General features: G+C 43.3%; 1 protein-coding gene across 1 annotated transcript in view; it reads left to right on the top strand.

Moving 5' to 3' along the window:
• Window positions 1–12963, top strand: part of CPS1 (carbamoyl-phosphate synthase 1) — an 87023-nt gene that overhangs the window by 52256 nt on the left and 21804 nt on the right. The window contains exons 22-27 of the mRNA XM_033516191.1: window positions 40–181; window positions 1899–1964; window positions 2507–2570; window positions 5820–6001; window positions 11694–11888; window positions 12439–12506. Of these exons, the coding sequence (XP_033372082.1) occupies window positions 40–181; window positions 1899–1964; window positions 2507–2570; window positions 5820–6001; window positions 11694–11888; window positions 12439–12506 (717 nt within the window). The remainder of the gene's footprint in view (window positions 1–39; window positions 182–1898; window positions 1965–2506; window positions 2571–5819; window positions 6002–11693; window positions 11889–12438; window positions 12507–12963) is intronic.

Below are 12963 nucleotides of genomic sequence, written 5' to 3'. Positions count from 1 at the left end.
GAAGCCTCATGCAGAGGTGTTTTTCTTATTTAATCCCAGCAAAGCAGTTCCAGAAGAGACACTGAGGAGAGCCAAGCAGCTGGGGTTCTCTGACAAGCAGATTGGGAAATGCCTGGGGCTGACTGAAGTCCAGTGCCGCCAGCTGAGGCTGAGGAAGAATGTAGTGCCCTGGGTGAAACAGGTATGTGAGAAACATCCCTGGGCCTCCTGGGGGTTCCAAGAGTGGCAGGAGACCTCTGTGTCTTTAGAAACCCCAGGCTCTGTTAACATCCTCAGGGGTTTAGATGTTGGTGTGAGGAGAATACAGTTTATACCCACGTGGCTGTTCCTTCTGCACTGCAGGCATCAATGTAATGCCATCAACATTCCAAAAGAGAGACTCAGAATATTCTAGTTCATATTCTTTTGAGGGGGAAACACATGTGGCTCTAGGAAAAGGCTGGAAATGCTGGCCCACCATGGTAGGACCACGAAGAGCTCTTTCTTCTCTCTTGGTAGTAAATTTTTACAGGCTAACACTTTATTTGAAGTGTGCTACTGTCCAGGGGTTCATTTGCTATTCATTGTGATAGCATGAGCCTAATGAGCTCATCTGGCATTCATGGCAGTGTCACTTGGTGCTGGGCTGTTGCATTTAAGGTGTGCTGGTATTAAACTGCCACCAGCTGGTTTTCTGTCCTTAAATAGGGTAAAAAAAAAAACCCTACCCAAACTACTGAATGTTTCTGAAAGAGTTCATCTGGAACCTCAGGCTCAAGTCTTCTTCTGTTCCCCAGCTGCTGTTTTTCTTCTGTGCCTCACCTGGCTGCAGAAACGAGCCTGGTCTTGCATTGATTCTTTCAGCTGCATATGGCACTGCACTGCTGGATTGATTTGTGTGCCAAGGTGCACTTAATAAGGTCATTCTACTTGTGCCTGCCTGTGTGCCTTCAAAGCATATGTTTCTTCTTGAGCCATGGAGTAAAAGTCACGGTATTAGCAGCAGTAATGAGCAGCAGACACACGGTGCTAATGATGTGAGGTCACATTCTCCACGATTCACAAGGATTTGGACAGCCAGTGGGGACTCCTGGAAGTGCTTCAATTTTGGACAGATTTTTAAATGGTATAGCACATAAAAATTCATGTCAAGGCTGCTTTCATATTGTTCCCTGTTCAGTATTCTCTGTAGAAGTGTTTCAGATGTTCATTCAGGAAACTTCAGCAGTCACTGGTGACCCAGATGGACTGGTTACCAAGTATAACCATGCCATGAGTAGTTGACATAAATAGTTTGTGAACAGCCTGATGGGCAAATTATTCTTCTGGGCTGTCTGGTGACTAATTTCATAAGAAATTGTTGAAAAGTACATATAAAGAATGGTTTAAAATCACCCTTGCTTTGTGTACCATTTAATTATCAAAGCATGAGTTGTGCTGTGGTAATTGTGCACAAGATTTCTAAGTGATATTGTTTGTGTGTTTGTGCTCAGCATGGGGGTACAATGGGGTCAAGAGTAGAGCCTGGAGATTCCAGACAGCCTAGTTATAAAGGACAGAAGACCTGCAGGAATCTCTGTAATCTGCTGAACAAACTAGAGAGTGAGGGCTTGGCAAGTGGGGGAAAGTTCCTGGGTTGTGTAGGTGTTCCACCAAAGAGGGGAAGAGCTAAAACTGCAGCTTAGAAAGAGATGGTAGAGTGTTGTGTTGCACTGTAGGGTCAGGAATGTGCTGTGTGAACAGCACAGGACAGTTCAGGTCACCTCCTTATATGAGGAAAGATACAATGAGAAAATAATAGGAGTGAAACAGCAGTAGAAAGGGAAAGAAGCAAAAGGAAAGAACCCAAAAATCTGCATGTAGGAAAGATCTTGCACTGGCCAAGTCACAATCCCCCCCCTTTTTTTTTTCTTGTACAGATTGACACCCTGGCAGCAGAATACCCAGCGGTGACTAATTACCTGTATGTCACATACAATGGGCAGGTAGGCACCCTCAGGAGCAGCATTGCTGTCTGCTTTGATCTCTTCTCCCTCTGCCATGTTATTTCTGGAAATGTTGCAGATGCTTTGGTCTCCATAGCAATTCTTTTGGATGGTTTTACATAAAATCCCCTTACAGCAGGCCTGGACATCCTCTTGGACATCCTCCTGGACAATGCTGATCCAGTGCATTTACTGTTAATGCCCTGATGTTGTTAAGAGCCTGTCATGTATCACCTGTACATGCACAGGGAGGTGCTGGGAATGTAGAAGTCATATTTCCCATATCTCATCCTAACATTATTTCTATATGAAACTTCAACAGCAATATTAGAGCTGATGTTTCTCTTCTGATCTGGGTGCAGCACCACTAATTCCAGGAGAGCTGCACCTGATTTACACTACTGTGAGCAAGATCAGGCTGGAGCCCTGAAGGATCAGATTGTTGGATTTGGGCTGAACACCAGAAACTGTTTATTGTGAAAAGCACAGAGTTAGGTGCTGCTGAGTACAGATCCTAATGACTTTTTTGTCTCCCTTCCCAGGAACACGATGTAAAATTTGATGACTGTGGAGTGATGGTGTTGGGCTGTGGACCATATCACATAGGTAAATCTTTCTTACAGCTCCTCTGCTCTCCTTGTCCCCTCAAGCTTTCTTTGGATATCCTTGTGGTTCCTTTGTTCCTCTTCTCACATGGTGAAAAAAACCCTCCAGAGCACAGTGCACAGGACTTCAATTCCTAACAGAAGGTTTGCATTTTATACTTGCTTGGAGATTTCATTTCACACCCTGGAAAAAAAGCAGGAGAATTTTATTGCTTTTCACTTGGTACTTAGTTGTGATTTCCACAAAGCTTTACAGAATTTTTAAAATCTTTTTCCCAGGCCTTGAGAGCCTCATACCTTGTATAGAAGTTTGTTGCTCCCATACCTATCTTATATGTTTACTGCTAGCTCATGATGATTTTGACACTCTGCATTTTACAGCTGTAAGTGTAGGTGACTCTGAAAATATTTTGTTCTCCTCAGCTGCTTTTGTGTAAGCAATTCTCTGTATGTTGTTTTTCCTTTCAACCCACTCAAATCATTATAGAGAGCAACAGTTTCCTCGTGGCTGTGAGTGTTGTGTAGACAGGCTGCTGAATTCTGCATGCAATGACTTTTGCTTTTTCTTTCCATGGATCCCTCCAAATAGCTCAAAATTATTGACAAGGGAAAATTTGCTTCTTATTCCGAAATATTTCTGCTCTGCATCTCCCAGAACTGGTGATGGGTTATGAAAGCTGGGATTGAAAACTGCACCCATTTGATTTGCTTGGGTTGGAGAGGTCATATGCTGCCCTCCTGCTGCTGTTGGTAGGACATGACTTTTTGAAATCTGTTTCCAGTGTGAATGTTGAGATGACTGAAATCAGGAGCAGCACTCCATGATCCAGCTTATTTTTTGCAAATGATTCTGCTGTCCAGCAGCTTGTATGGCATGGCTACAAAAAAATGAAAAGGATTGCAGTGTTATTTCATAAGCTATATTCACATATAAGTATGTGAATAGATTTTTGGACTGTTCACCTAAAACTCCTCATTGGTTAGAATAGACGTGGAGTTCTGTTCTTGGTCTCATCTACTCTGCAGCTTTGATTCAATCCATCAAGACCACCTTTGGAAGAGGTTGTAACCCAGTAAAAGCTGCTAGAGGAAACCATTACTTGTACCTATAAAATAATTTTTTCCTAGATGCAATAGCCAAGCTGGGTTTTCTTTTTCTTTTTTTGCTTTTCTTATCCTTTGAAGGCAAGTGAGCAGTGTGCTTTTCCTCTGTGCTTTCAGTATCGTAATCAGAATTCAGTGGGATCAACTCAGTGCTCTCTTCCAGGTTAGAAGAGGCTAAATGATTTGGAGGGAAGTTAAAATATGTGACATTGTTTTTATTTCCTTTGTGAAAGTTAAGTTTTAGTTTAAAAAGAAACAAAACAACCCTTATGAGTTTTAGTTGAAAGTATATTGCAGGAAAATGTTCACACTTCTGCGAAGAAATGAAAATATTTGAGGGAAGTGAAGCCATTTCAAAAGTCATGCTATATTCTGTGCTTAAAAAGAAAATTATTCACACCAAAGTGGGTTTTTTGAAGTATTTTGTAAACTAATATACCAAATAGAAACAAGATGTGGGTCAATGCAGTTACACAGCCTTGAACTTCAATGCTTGCTTTGCTACACCTTTCCTGCACACATGAAACCTCAGCAATCCTCGCTCTTCACCTGCTTCCAGGAGGGGATCTCCTGTTCTGGGAGGGGGTTTGTTTGTGTGTCAGCCCTAAAAGCAGTATAAATATATTTCCACCACTGGTGTGGGCCAGCAGAGTGCTCTGTAAATTTTAAGGTGTGCACATAGACTCAGCATGATTGAAACATGAAAGTGAGCTCCAAAACATCCATGCATTGATGTAGTAACTGTCTCCTGAGGAGCCAAATCTCCTGGTTATGTTACAACATCATTACTAGTAATACTATTATTTTCTGTCTCCCCTCTTCCCATGTTTGGATATGATCATTACTGGATGTGCCTGGAATACACTTACCAGCTGTTCAGCTGCTTTCCCAGGTTGTATCTGAAGCAGTCAGAGGAAGGCTCCAGGTGACCATTGTGTTCCAAAGCTGATGTTTCTTGTGCATATAAAAATACCTGTGTGATGGAAGTGGAATACAAAAAGTGAATGAGCATCTGCTGTCCCTTCTGGGAAATATCCAGGTTCACATTTGATTTTCCTCTCTTTTCTGTGGGGTTTTAACTGAAGCTTAGGCATGGCTTTGAGGTTCTTGCTTGACAGAAGTGGGGAAACAACTTCTGTGCCTGTCAGGGAGTGAGCTGTGCCAGCCATCAGTTTGTGACTAGGTGGTGGGGGCAGCAATTAAGCACAGACTGAATTTCTAACATACCTTGTCCCACAATTTTATATAAAAGTGATACCTGGTTAACAATCATGTAATGACTGTGAATGCAGTGTGATGAGGCCAAGCTTTTCTTGTAAGCATAACCATTTAATGATGTTCTTTAATATGCATCATTCTCTGTTTGTGGTACCTGTCTTAGATGTTTGAGCACAGAAATGTAGGCACAAGTCTCGATTCAAGTGTTCCCTGGAGTCTGCAGCTTGCCCAAGGCCAGGCACCAAGGTGCCTCTTTCCTTTCAAGATAGCCACAGGGCTTACTCAGGGTTTGGGACAGTAGGATGTGCTCATCCCACAGTGTTGCCATGGTCCCTGTAGCCTTTAAAGTAAGATCAAAGGATCACAGGGTGGCTGTACAAGTGTTGTTCTACTGATCTGTCTTACCTGGAGTCATAGGAATGTCAAACCCACTGAGGTATAATCCTGCTGTTGTTGTTTTGGCTCTTCTGGAAGGTAAAAAACCACCTCAGTTTTCTGTTCTTCACACCACATCTATGCAAATGCTTTGTGTTTCCTGGAGTAAGCAGCTTGTCTTATAATAACAGGAACTCGGTGTAGTTTATCCCACTCTTTATTGCAGGATGTGTGGGTTGGGAGGCAGCAGTGATTGCATGGAAAGCAAGAGCACACTCAAGTGTTTCTGAGCACAGGATGACAGATGTGTTAGACAGGTCTGTCACTCCTAAGCAGCTGAGCTTACCTGTTGTGCTTGGAGGTTCACATTTTGTGGATGAATAATTTCCATGGGAGCACAATTACATTTCTGGCTCCCAGATGACAGGAGCCGATGCCGACTTTTTCTTTTTTTTCCCTCCCCACTTCTTCAAGCTGGAATGCTGAGAATATCTACTCATGTTTTCTTCTCTGCATCCTTCCTTTCCTTGCCCACTTTTGTGTCTCCTGGCAGGCAGCAGTGTGGAGTTTGATTGGTGTGCTGTCTCCAGCATCCGCACGCTGCGTCAGCTTGGCAACAAGACCGTGGTGGTGAATTGCAACCCAGAGACGGTGAGCACAGATTTTGATGAGTGTGACAGACTGTACTTTGAGGAGCTGTCGTTGGAAAGGATCCTGGACATCTACCAATATGAGGTAAAGAAAAGCAGAAGCACTAAAAAAAGCCACCCAATTTTTTTCTAAATTCCTGTCACTAGCTTGTGAAGCAGCTGGGGGTGAGGGGAGAGAGCAAAAGCTGTTTGCTTTGGATCCCTATGTTGCATTTTACACATTGCTGATGCTCCTAGCAGGCTGCTCAATAAAGAGTGCCAAATAAATACGAAATTCTTTTGCAAGATGCCATATTGTGCAATATTTACAAACAGGTTTAATTTGCTGCACAGACATTTATCGCACAAACTGTTCTGTTTGCTAAAGCACTGCTGGGCTTTAGCTGTTAAGCACACTCTTGATTTGAAGCACAAGTCCTCCCCCTGGGGCAGATGAAGGAGTTCTGAGCATCACTCCAACCTGTGCTCAAGACCTTGGCCTTGCAGTGCAGTTGGCAGGTGGATGTGGTCCAGCCTACAGCCAGGCAGGTCAGGGAGGGGCACCAGAATTGCTGTCAAACCATAAAATGTTCCAGCTCCTGATCCAGACATTGCTCTGGTCTTTTAGCAGTTTTCAAGTGTTCAGAAGTGCTGATCTAAGAGATGGAGGAGAGCCCCAGACATATTTGATCATGAGGGGATATGTAATGTAAACAGTTGGCCCTGATATTTAAAATGATGATTTCTAGCAGATAACACACTCATCTTGGATTTGTTACTGAGGCTTTTAAAGGTCCTTTCAGGAACTTCATCTACCCTGAAATTCAGCAAGAGTTGGCCATGTAACTTGCTAAAGCAACTTTGCAGAACCCAGATCTTGTTCAGCTTGTGATTTTTCTTGACTGTTTTCCTGGCATATGAGGATCTGAGCTCATCTCCTTTATGAATGGGTACAAATTTCTAAAATAATTTTATAATCTGGTCATGTTTTAATCATTCCCAAATTTGGAACCAGGCCAAAGCTCATCAGAAATTAAGTCCCAGACTCTAGGCTCTCTTCTTCAGCCATTTGCAAAATGCTAAGTTCAATTTTAAATTGCATGTTTTTACTTTCCTATTTGTACAGGTTGTTTTACCTCTTCTTTAAATTTTTGTAAAACCAGAAACTACTACTGGAAAACATAGATTTTTCAAGAGGCTGAAAGACTCTGGTGGCTCTCTGGACTCTTAAAGGCCCATTTTTGAATGCTTTAGGATTATCCATGAGGCTCAGCTCTAAAAACACTGAACTCTTGTTTACCTGACAGAACTGAACTCCTGAGCAGGGGCGTGGAGGAAGCTGGTGTGACAGTCTGTCAGACAAATAACACTGATGAAATACAACATCTAATTACTGCAGGATCAAAGAGAAGGTAGAGATGGGTGATGAGGGAGCTCATTTCCACATGGAGGGCGAGTAATTAGCAAGTTGTGTAAGGAAAATATGTGAAAAGAATACTGAATACATACTGAAACTTGCTTTTTCCTGCTTGTCAGAGCAAGGCTTGGCCAGTTTGATGGGAGGCAATGCAGATCTCCAGGTCTAAGAGCAGCATCCTGTAGTACCCAGAGTTTGCAGAGGATTCTGCTACTCTGGCATGGGTGTGAAAACAACCAGCTTGATGTTTGTGCTGGAGGTGTGGAAGCCATCAGAGTCTGAGCCTAAACATCCAAAATCAGTGTTGTACTGTCTAATAAGTCCCAAGGTGAATAGTAAATACAAATAGTGAAACCATTTTCTTCAGCAGCGACATAAGGTAATGGTATTATTATGCCTAATTTGCAAGTAGGGGAACTGAGGAAACTGCACAGAGTAATGCAAAAGAACTTGGGCAGAGCTGGAGACAGAGCCCAGACCTCCAGCAAAGTGTAGTCTAAGATACATTATTTGCTATATGTAATTTCTTTGGAAAAATGAGTGAGCCAAATGCTAATGTCCTGTTAACAGAATACTTCCTCAGGCAAGTGCAGCTGGAATTCAACCCCTAAGATCAAGTTAAAAATTGATTTGATTCTGAGATCCTTCACCAAACCATCTCTCCCAGCTTCACATACAAAACATGAACAGTGTCACGATTTCAGGCTGTTCTTTTAACCTCCCCTGGTCATTCCCCTCCTCTGGCGCTTCAAAGGAAATAACTGAAAAGTCATGGATCATTGTCAAACTGTATGTAAAAACATCAGCAAACAATGGACACAACCCTGAGCCCTTAGAGATGGTATTTCAGCTCCCCAAACTAGGACTAGCAGCAGAGCTTGGGCAGCTGTCAAGCCCAGGTGAGTTGGTGCATTGCTTTGTCCCTGCTTTGCTGATTAGATAAATCAAGGAGCAAGTTCCCCAACAGGACTGAGACAGCTGCAAGCTGCCCACCCAGAAATGCACACAGCTCCACACAGCCCTCTCCCAGGGGTACACTCACATGTTCCCCCTCTTTCTCTTCCCTGGGTCCTCTTTAACCTCCAGCTGACATCCACAGCTCCAGTGACTCACCAGAGCCTGAGCTCTGCATAACAGAGCTGTTCATTGGAGGAAAGTTTAATTTACTGCAAATGTGAAGAGTTAGGTGGTAGTCTGTGAGGATAATAATTTAAAAAAGAAAAAAAAATAAAATTCCTTCCCTCAGATTTATTGGCTTTTTGTTTCCAGAGAAGATGTTCCCTTTTTATTTTAATATCTATCTGCTTGAGGGCCTCTACTGATTCTTTTTTGTGTTTCGGAGATTATTCTGAAACAATTCATAAAAGTAAAGGAGGCTCCTAGGTACAATTTTAATGGTCTAATTTGTTTTCAAACTCAGGGAAAAAGAAACCCCAGCTCTATTACTAATGACATAACAGCAAGGTAGTAATAAAAAGAGCGATTTTTGTTATAAAGGGGAAAATAATTCTCTCTAGGCTTCTTTTGCTAGATTATGCATTGCATATATTTTAACGATATCTAATGGCAAGGATGTTATTAATTTTCTTTATAATTAAAATATGGCTGATGACAAAGTGATATGCAGTGGGGTCCCTGCCTGCCTGCCCACATTTCTCAGTGGAGCAGTCATGTTCCCTGTCAGGACAGCTCTTTGGGTGGGAACATGCTTTGGGAAACAGCAGCAGAATTTTAAAATAAAAAGTAAGCAGTAGCTAGATTCAATTTATGTTCTTCTTGAGTAAAAATGAGTATATGATTCTTTGCTGTCTGCTTGAATAAGGAATCTCCTCTGTCTCCTTAGGGCTGAAGTCCCTAATTCTATCCCAGCTTTGATGCAGGCGGTATTTGGATTTTAGATGTGCAGTAACTAGAATTGTTTTAAGGGCAGAAATGAACAGCAGCTGAGGAGAAGCTGTTAGCTGGGACACTTCACATATGTCAAGGATAGATTAAGATGTTGGTTGACCTTGGAAGCAAAGCTACTTTGACTTGTTACCCTCCTTCCAAGCTGCAAGGAAGGGTTTGCTTATTCACAATCCGGTTCTTTTCCATGTGGGAGGATAAAGGGCCCAGGGACTAGAGGGAGTTACTGTGTTTTGGATGGGTCTGGAAGCACTGAGGCACAGATATCTCTCCCAAGCTGGAGATGGTGAGCTCTGATGTCATGAGACAACCTCTTTTGGTCACAAAACTGCCCCTGGCCCTTTTCACTGCCTGTCCTAAGCTCTTTCAGATGGTTGCTGTTGGCCAGCAGCATCATGACATCCCGTAAGTGAATGCATAGTGAAAAGGAAAAAAGATAATCACCTCATGCTCTGCATTAGCCTGCTGAGCAAACAATATTGGGACAGTAAGTGCTGCTTAAATGCCAGACTGTTGGATCTTTATTATGGCAGGAAATTACCACATCAAAGCTGAGTGGGGACTGTACTAGAATTTATCATCTGTTTTTGCCCAGTCACCTATAGTCCATCCTGCTCTCAGTTTACAATTTTGCCACTCCAAATCCCTTTAAATCCCTGATGAAGGAATTCCTCTTCCAGGAAGGCCAGTGAGGCTGACCTTCCTCAGGAAAAACACACTTGTTAATTAAAAGAACATTGTTCCTCTATCTTTTAGAGCCAAACCATGGATCACATGATTTATGTTTCTCGCTTGTTAGAAGTGGTTAAAACTGTAGAAGACATTTGGTTGAAAAGAGCCCTTCACTTGAGCTGTTCTGTGGGCCAAATTGTCCTTTGGGGAAAGTTTCACTGTCTGTAATTTGAAAGTAAAGTGCTCTTTGTTGTAGGTACTCTGAGGCCTTTTCTTCTATCAAAAATTTTCACACCTGACTAGATTGTACTTGAAAGCATTAGGAGTTCTATGTAAAAAGAAAAAAAAGCCCATATATGCACTTGTAGAAAGGTGTGTGTTAGCAAGCAGGATTACCTGTCTCTTGTTATTTACTGTTTATTATTTCCTCACTTAAAACGCGGTGCTGCCCAGTGACAGACGTGAAATGCTCCGCTGTGGCTGGAGGATGCTGTGCCACCTGTTCTGCCCCATCTGCCTCTGGAAATGGAGTGCTTACAAATAACCTGTGTGGAAATGAACCCCTCTGACAGCTCTCTGAAATACTTGCTGCCATCCAGGGCACTACCAGAGACCAGGAGCTAGTCAGGAATGAGGAGCATTGATTAAAATAAAGGGCTAAGTGTATCCATAGCTTTACAGACTGTGTGGTGTGTTAGGCTCTGTTGATTTAGACTCTGCTTAGCTTTGTTACACTCCCTAAAGACTGGCTTCTGAGGCTAGGAAGGGTAGTTTGCTTACTGAGTGATAGTGCTGGCAGAAAAAAAACCCCACATAAATTCCAGTTGTTTCCCACTTCCCCTCTGCTGGAGGTTACAGCCTTGCATTTCTAGAATAAAAAAGATTTTGCATGCATGCCTGCTCCTCTGAAAATCCCTGACCATGAGCATGGGAGAGGCTGTTTTCTCCAAGAGCTAGACTGTAAAAGAAAGAAGACCTCAGCATCTTGTTTGTTCTGGGAAAGCAGAAGCACCTAAACATGACATGCAAACAAAGTTGACAGCTTGTGGTTCAAGCAGAAGTTAGGGAATCATGGGTTGATGTGAAAGCTGCAAACTTCTCTGGTTTCCTAGGGAATTTGACTTCCAGTTATTGCTGAGTTTTGAGTGATCTTGATCCTAAACCAGGATATTGCTGGTTTAGGAAGGATACACACTGCAAATCACACTTTGCAGCCTGGGTGCCTCTGGATCAGCACAATTATGAGAAAATCATAGCATGGCTTGAGTTGGAAGGGACCTTAAAGATCATCTAGATCCACCCCCCTGCCATGGGCAGGGACACCTTCCACTATCCCAGGTTGCTCCAAGCACCTTCCAACGTGGCCTTGGACACTTCCAGGGATGGAGCAGCCACAGCTTCTCTGGGCAGCCTGTGCCAGGACCTCAGCATCCTCACAGGGTGGAATTTCTTCCTAACATCTAACCTAAAGCTCTCCTCTTCCAGTTTGAAACTGTTCATCCTTGTCCTATCACTATCTGCCCATGTAAGAAAGTTGCTCTCCTCTTTTTTAATAAATTCTCTTTAGGCTCTGGAAGATTGCAGTAAGGTCTTCCTGGAGCTTCTCCAGGCTGAACAACCTCATCTCTCTCAGCCTGTCTGTAGGAGAGGTGTTCCAACTCTGATCATCTTTGTGACCCTCTGACCTGTCTTTGTTCACAGCAACCTGAAAAGGGACGTAATCTAAATACTGAATTTTTGTTCTGACAGCTCTTCCTATTAAGATAACTTGGACATGACAGTGCTCCTTTCTGTCTTCCAACAGGGATGCAGTGGCTGCATTATTTCTGTAGGTGGGCAGATTCCCAATAACCTGGCAGTACCACTGCACCAGAGTGGAGTGAAGATTCTTGGCACAAGTCCTTTAAAGATTGACCAGGCAGAGGATCGCTCCATCTTCTCAGCTGTCCTGGATGAGCTGCATGTGGCCCAGGCTCCCTGGAAGGCAGTCAGCACCCTGGTAAATTGGGATGTGCATCTGGGAAAAGCTGAAGCAGCTGGGGGTTGGGATGTACATCTGCTCAGGAAGGACTGAGTCACTGACACATTTCAAGATTTTGAAGCATTTGACAGTTTCCTGCTTGTGTGGAAGGACTTTTTGATCCCTGTAAAGTGATGCCGCAGCAGCGCTGGCACCGGGTGGGAACCGGAGGGGAAGTGCCTTTAAATCACCTCACACAGCCTGGGGTATAAACCCAGCAGAAGTTAGCACCACTGACAGGCTGGTCTAGATATCCTGCTGGCCTTGAGATGTGTTCTAGCAGGTGGAGATTGCAAAGGAATAGAGATGTGTTGGCATTGCTCTTTTTTTCCCAGTGGAGCTCTATGGACAGGGGAGGTCTGAAGGTGACAAGCTCTGAAACCAGGATGTTGTGTGTTACATTTGATGGAGGCTGCAGTCCCCAGCTTCTTTCCCCTCATCCTGATTGCTAGTGAAGTGCAAATTGGAATTTTGGAATGACTTTAGAGTATTTTCTTGTTCATGGCATGTTTTCCCTCCCTTCCTTTAGAAAGATGCAGTTGAATTTGCAAGGTCTGTGAGTTACCCGTGTTTGCTGAGGCCCTCCTATGTTCTGAGGTAAGGCCCAGCTGTCAGAGCTCAGCAGCATGGGGTAGGAACTCCAAAAAACCTCTTTGAGACAAGACTCTTTGAGACAAAACTCCAAAAAACCTCTTTGAGACAAGGGAGAACGCTTTCAGGGGATGTGATGTGTGGAAAAGTGAGTGCTGGGTGGATGTGGCATTAAGCTGCCCGTGAGACAACTGCTCAAACCATAAAGCAAATGGGTCCCTGAAGCCCATCAGGCACAGATCAAAGGTAGAACATAATCATAAGAATGTCTGTTCAGCTGTATTACCTTTTGCATACCTCAAGGCCAAAACCACAAACCATCTGGGACATTCTTTCAGGTTCCTGAGATTGTTACCTGTACAATTAAGTCAGAAGATTGTTTGCCAGCAGGAAAAAGAGAAAGGAGACCTGCTGAGGCTGTTTATTGAGATGGGCATCTGTTTTCAGAAAATGACAGTGCATC

The sequence above is a fragment of the Parus major genome, chromosome 7, assembly GCF_001522545.3.
Source record: "Parus major isolate Abel chromosome 7, Parus_major1.1, whole genome shotgun sequence".
Taxonomy (NCBI): Eukaryota; Metazoa; Chordata; class Aves; order Passeriformes; family Paridae; genus Parus; species Parus major.
Note: the sequence above shows the minus strand (reverse complement) of the source record. Positions and strands in the feature narration are given on the sequence as shown.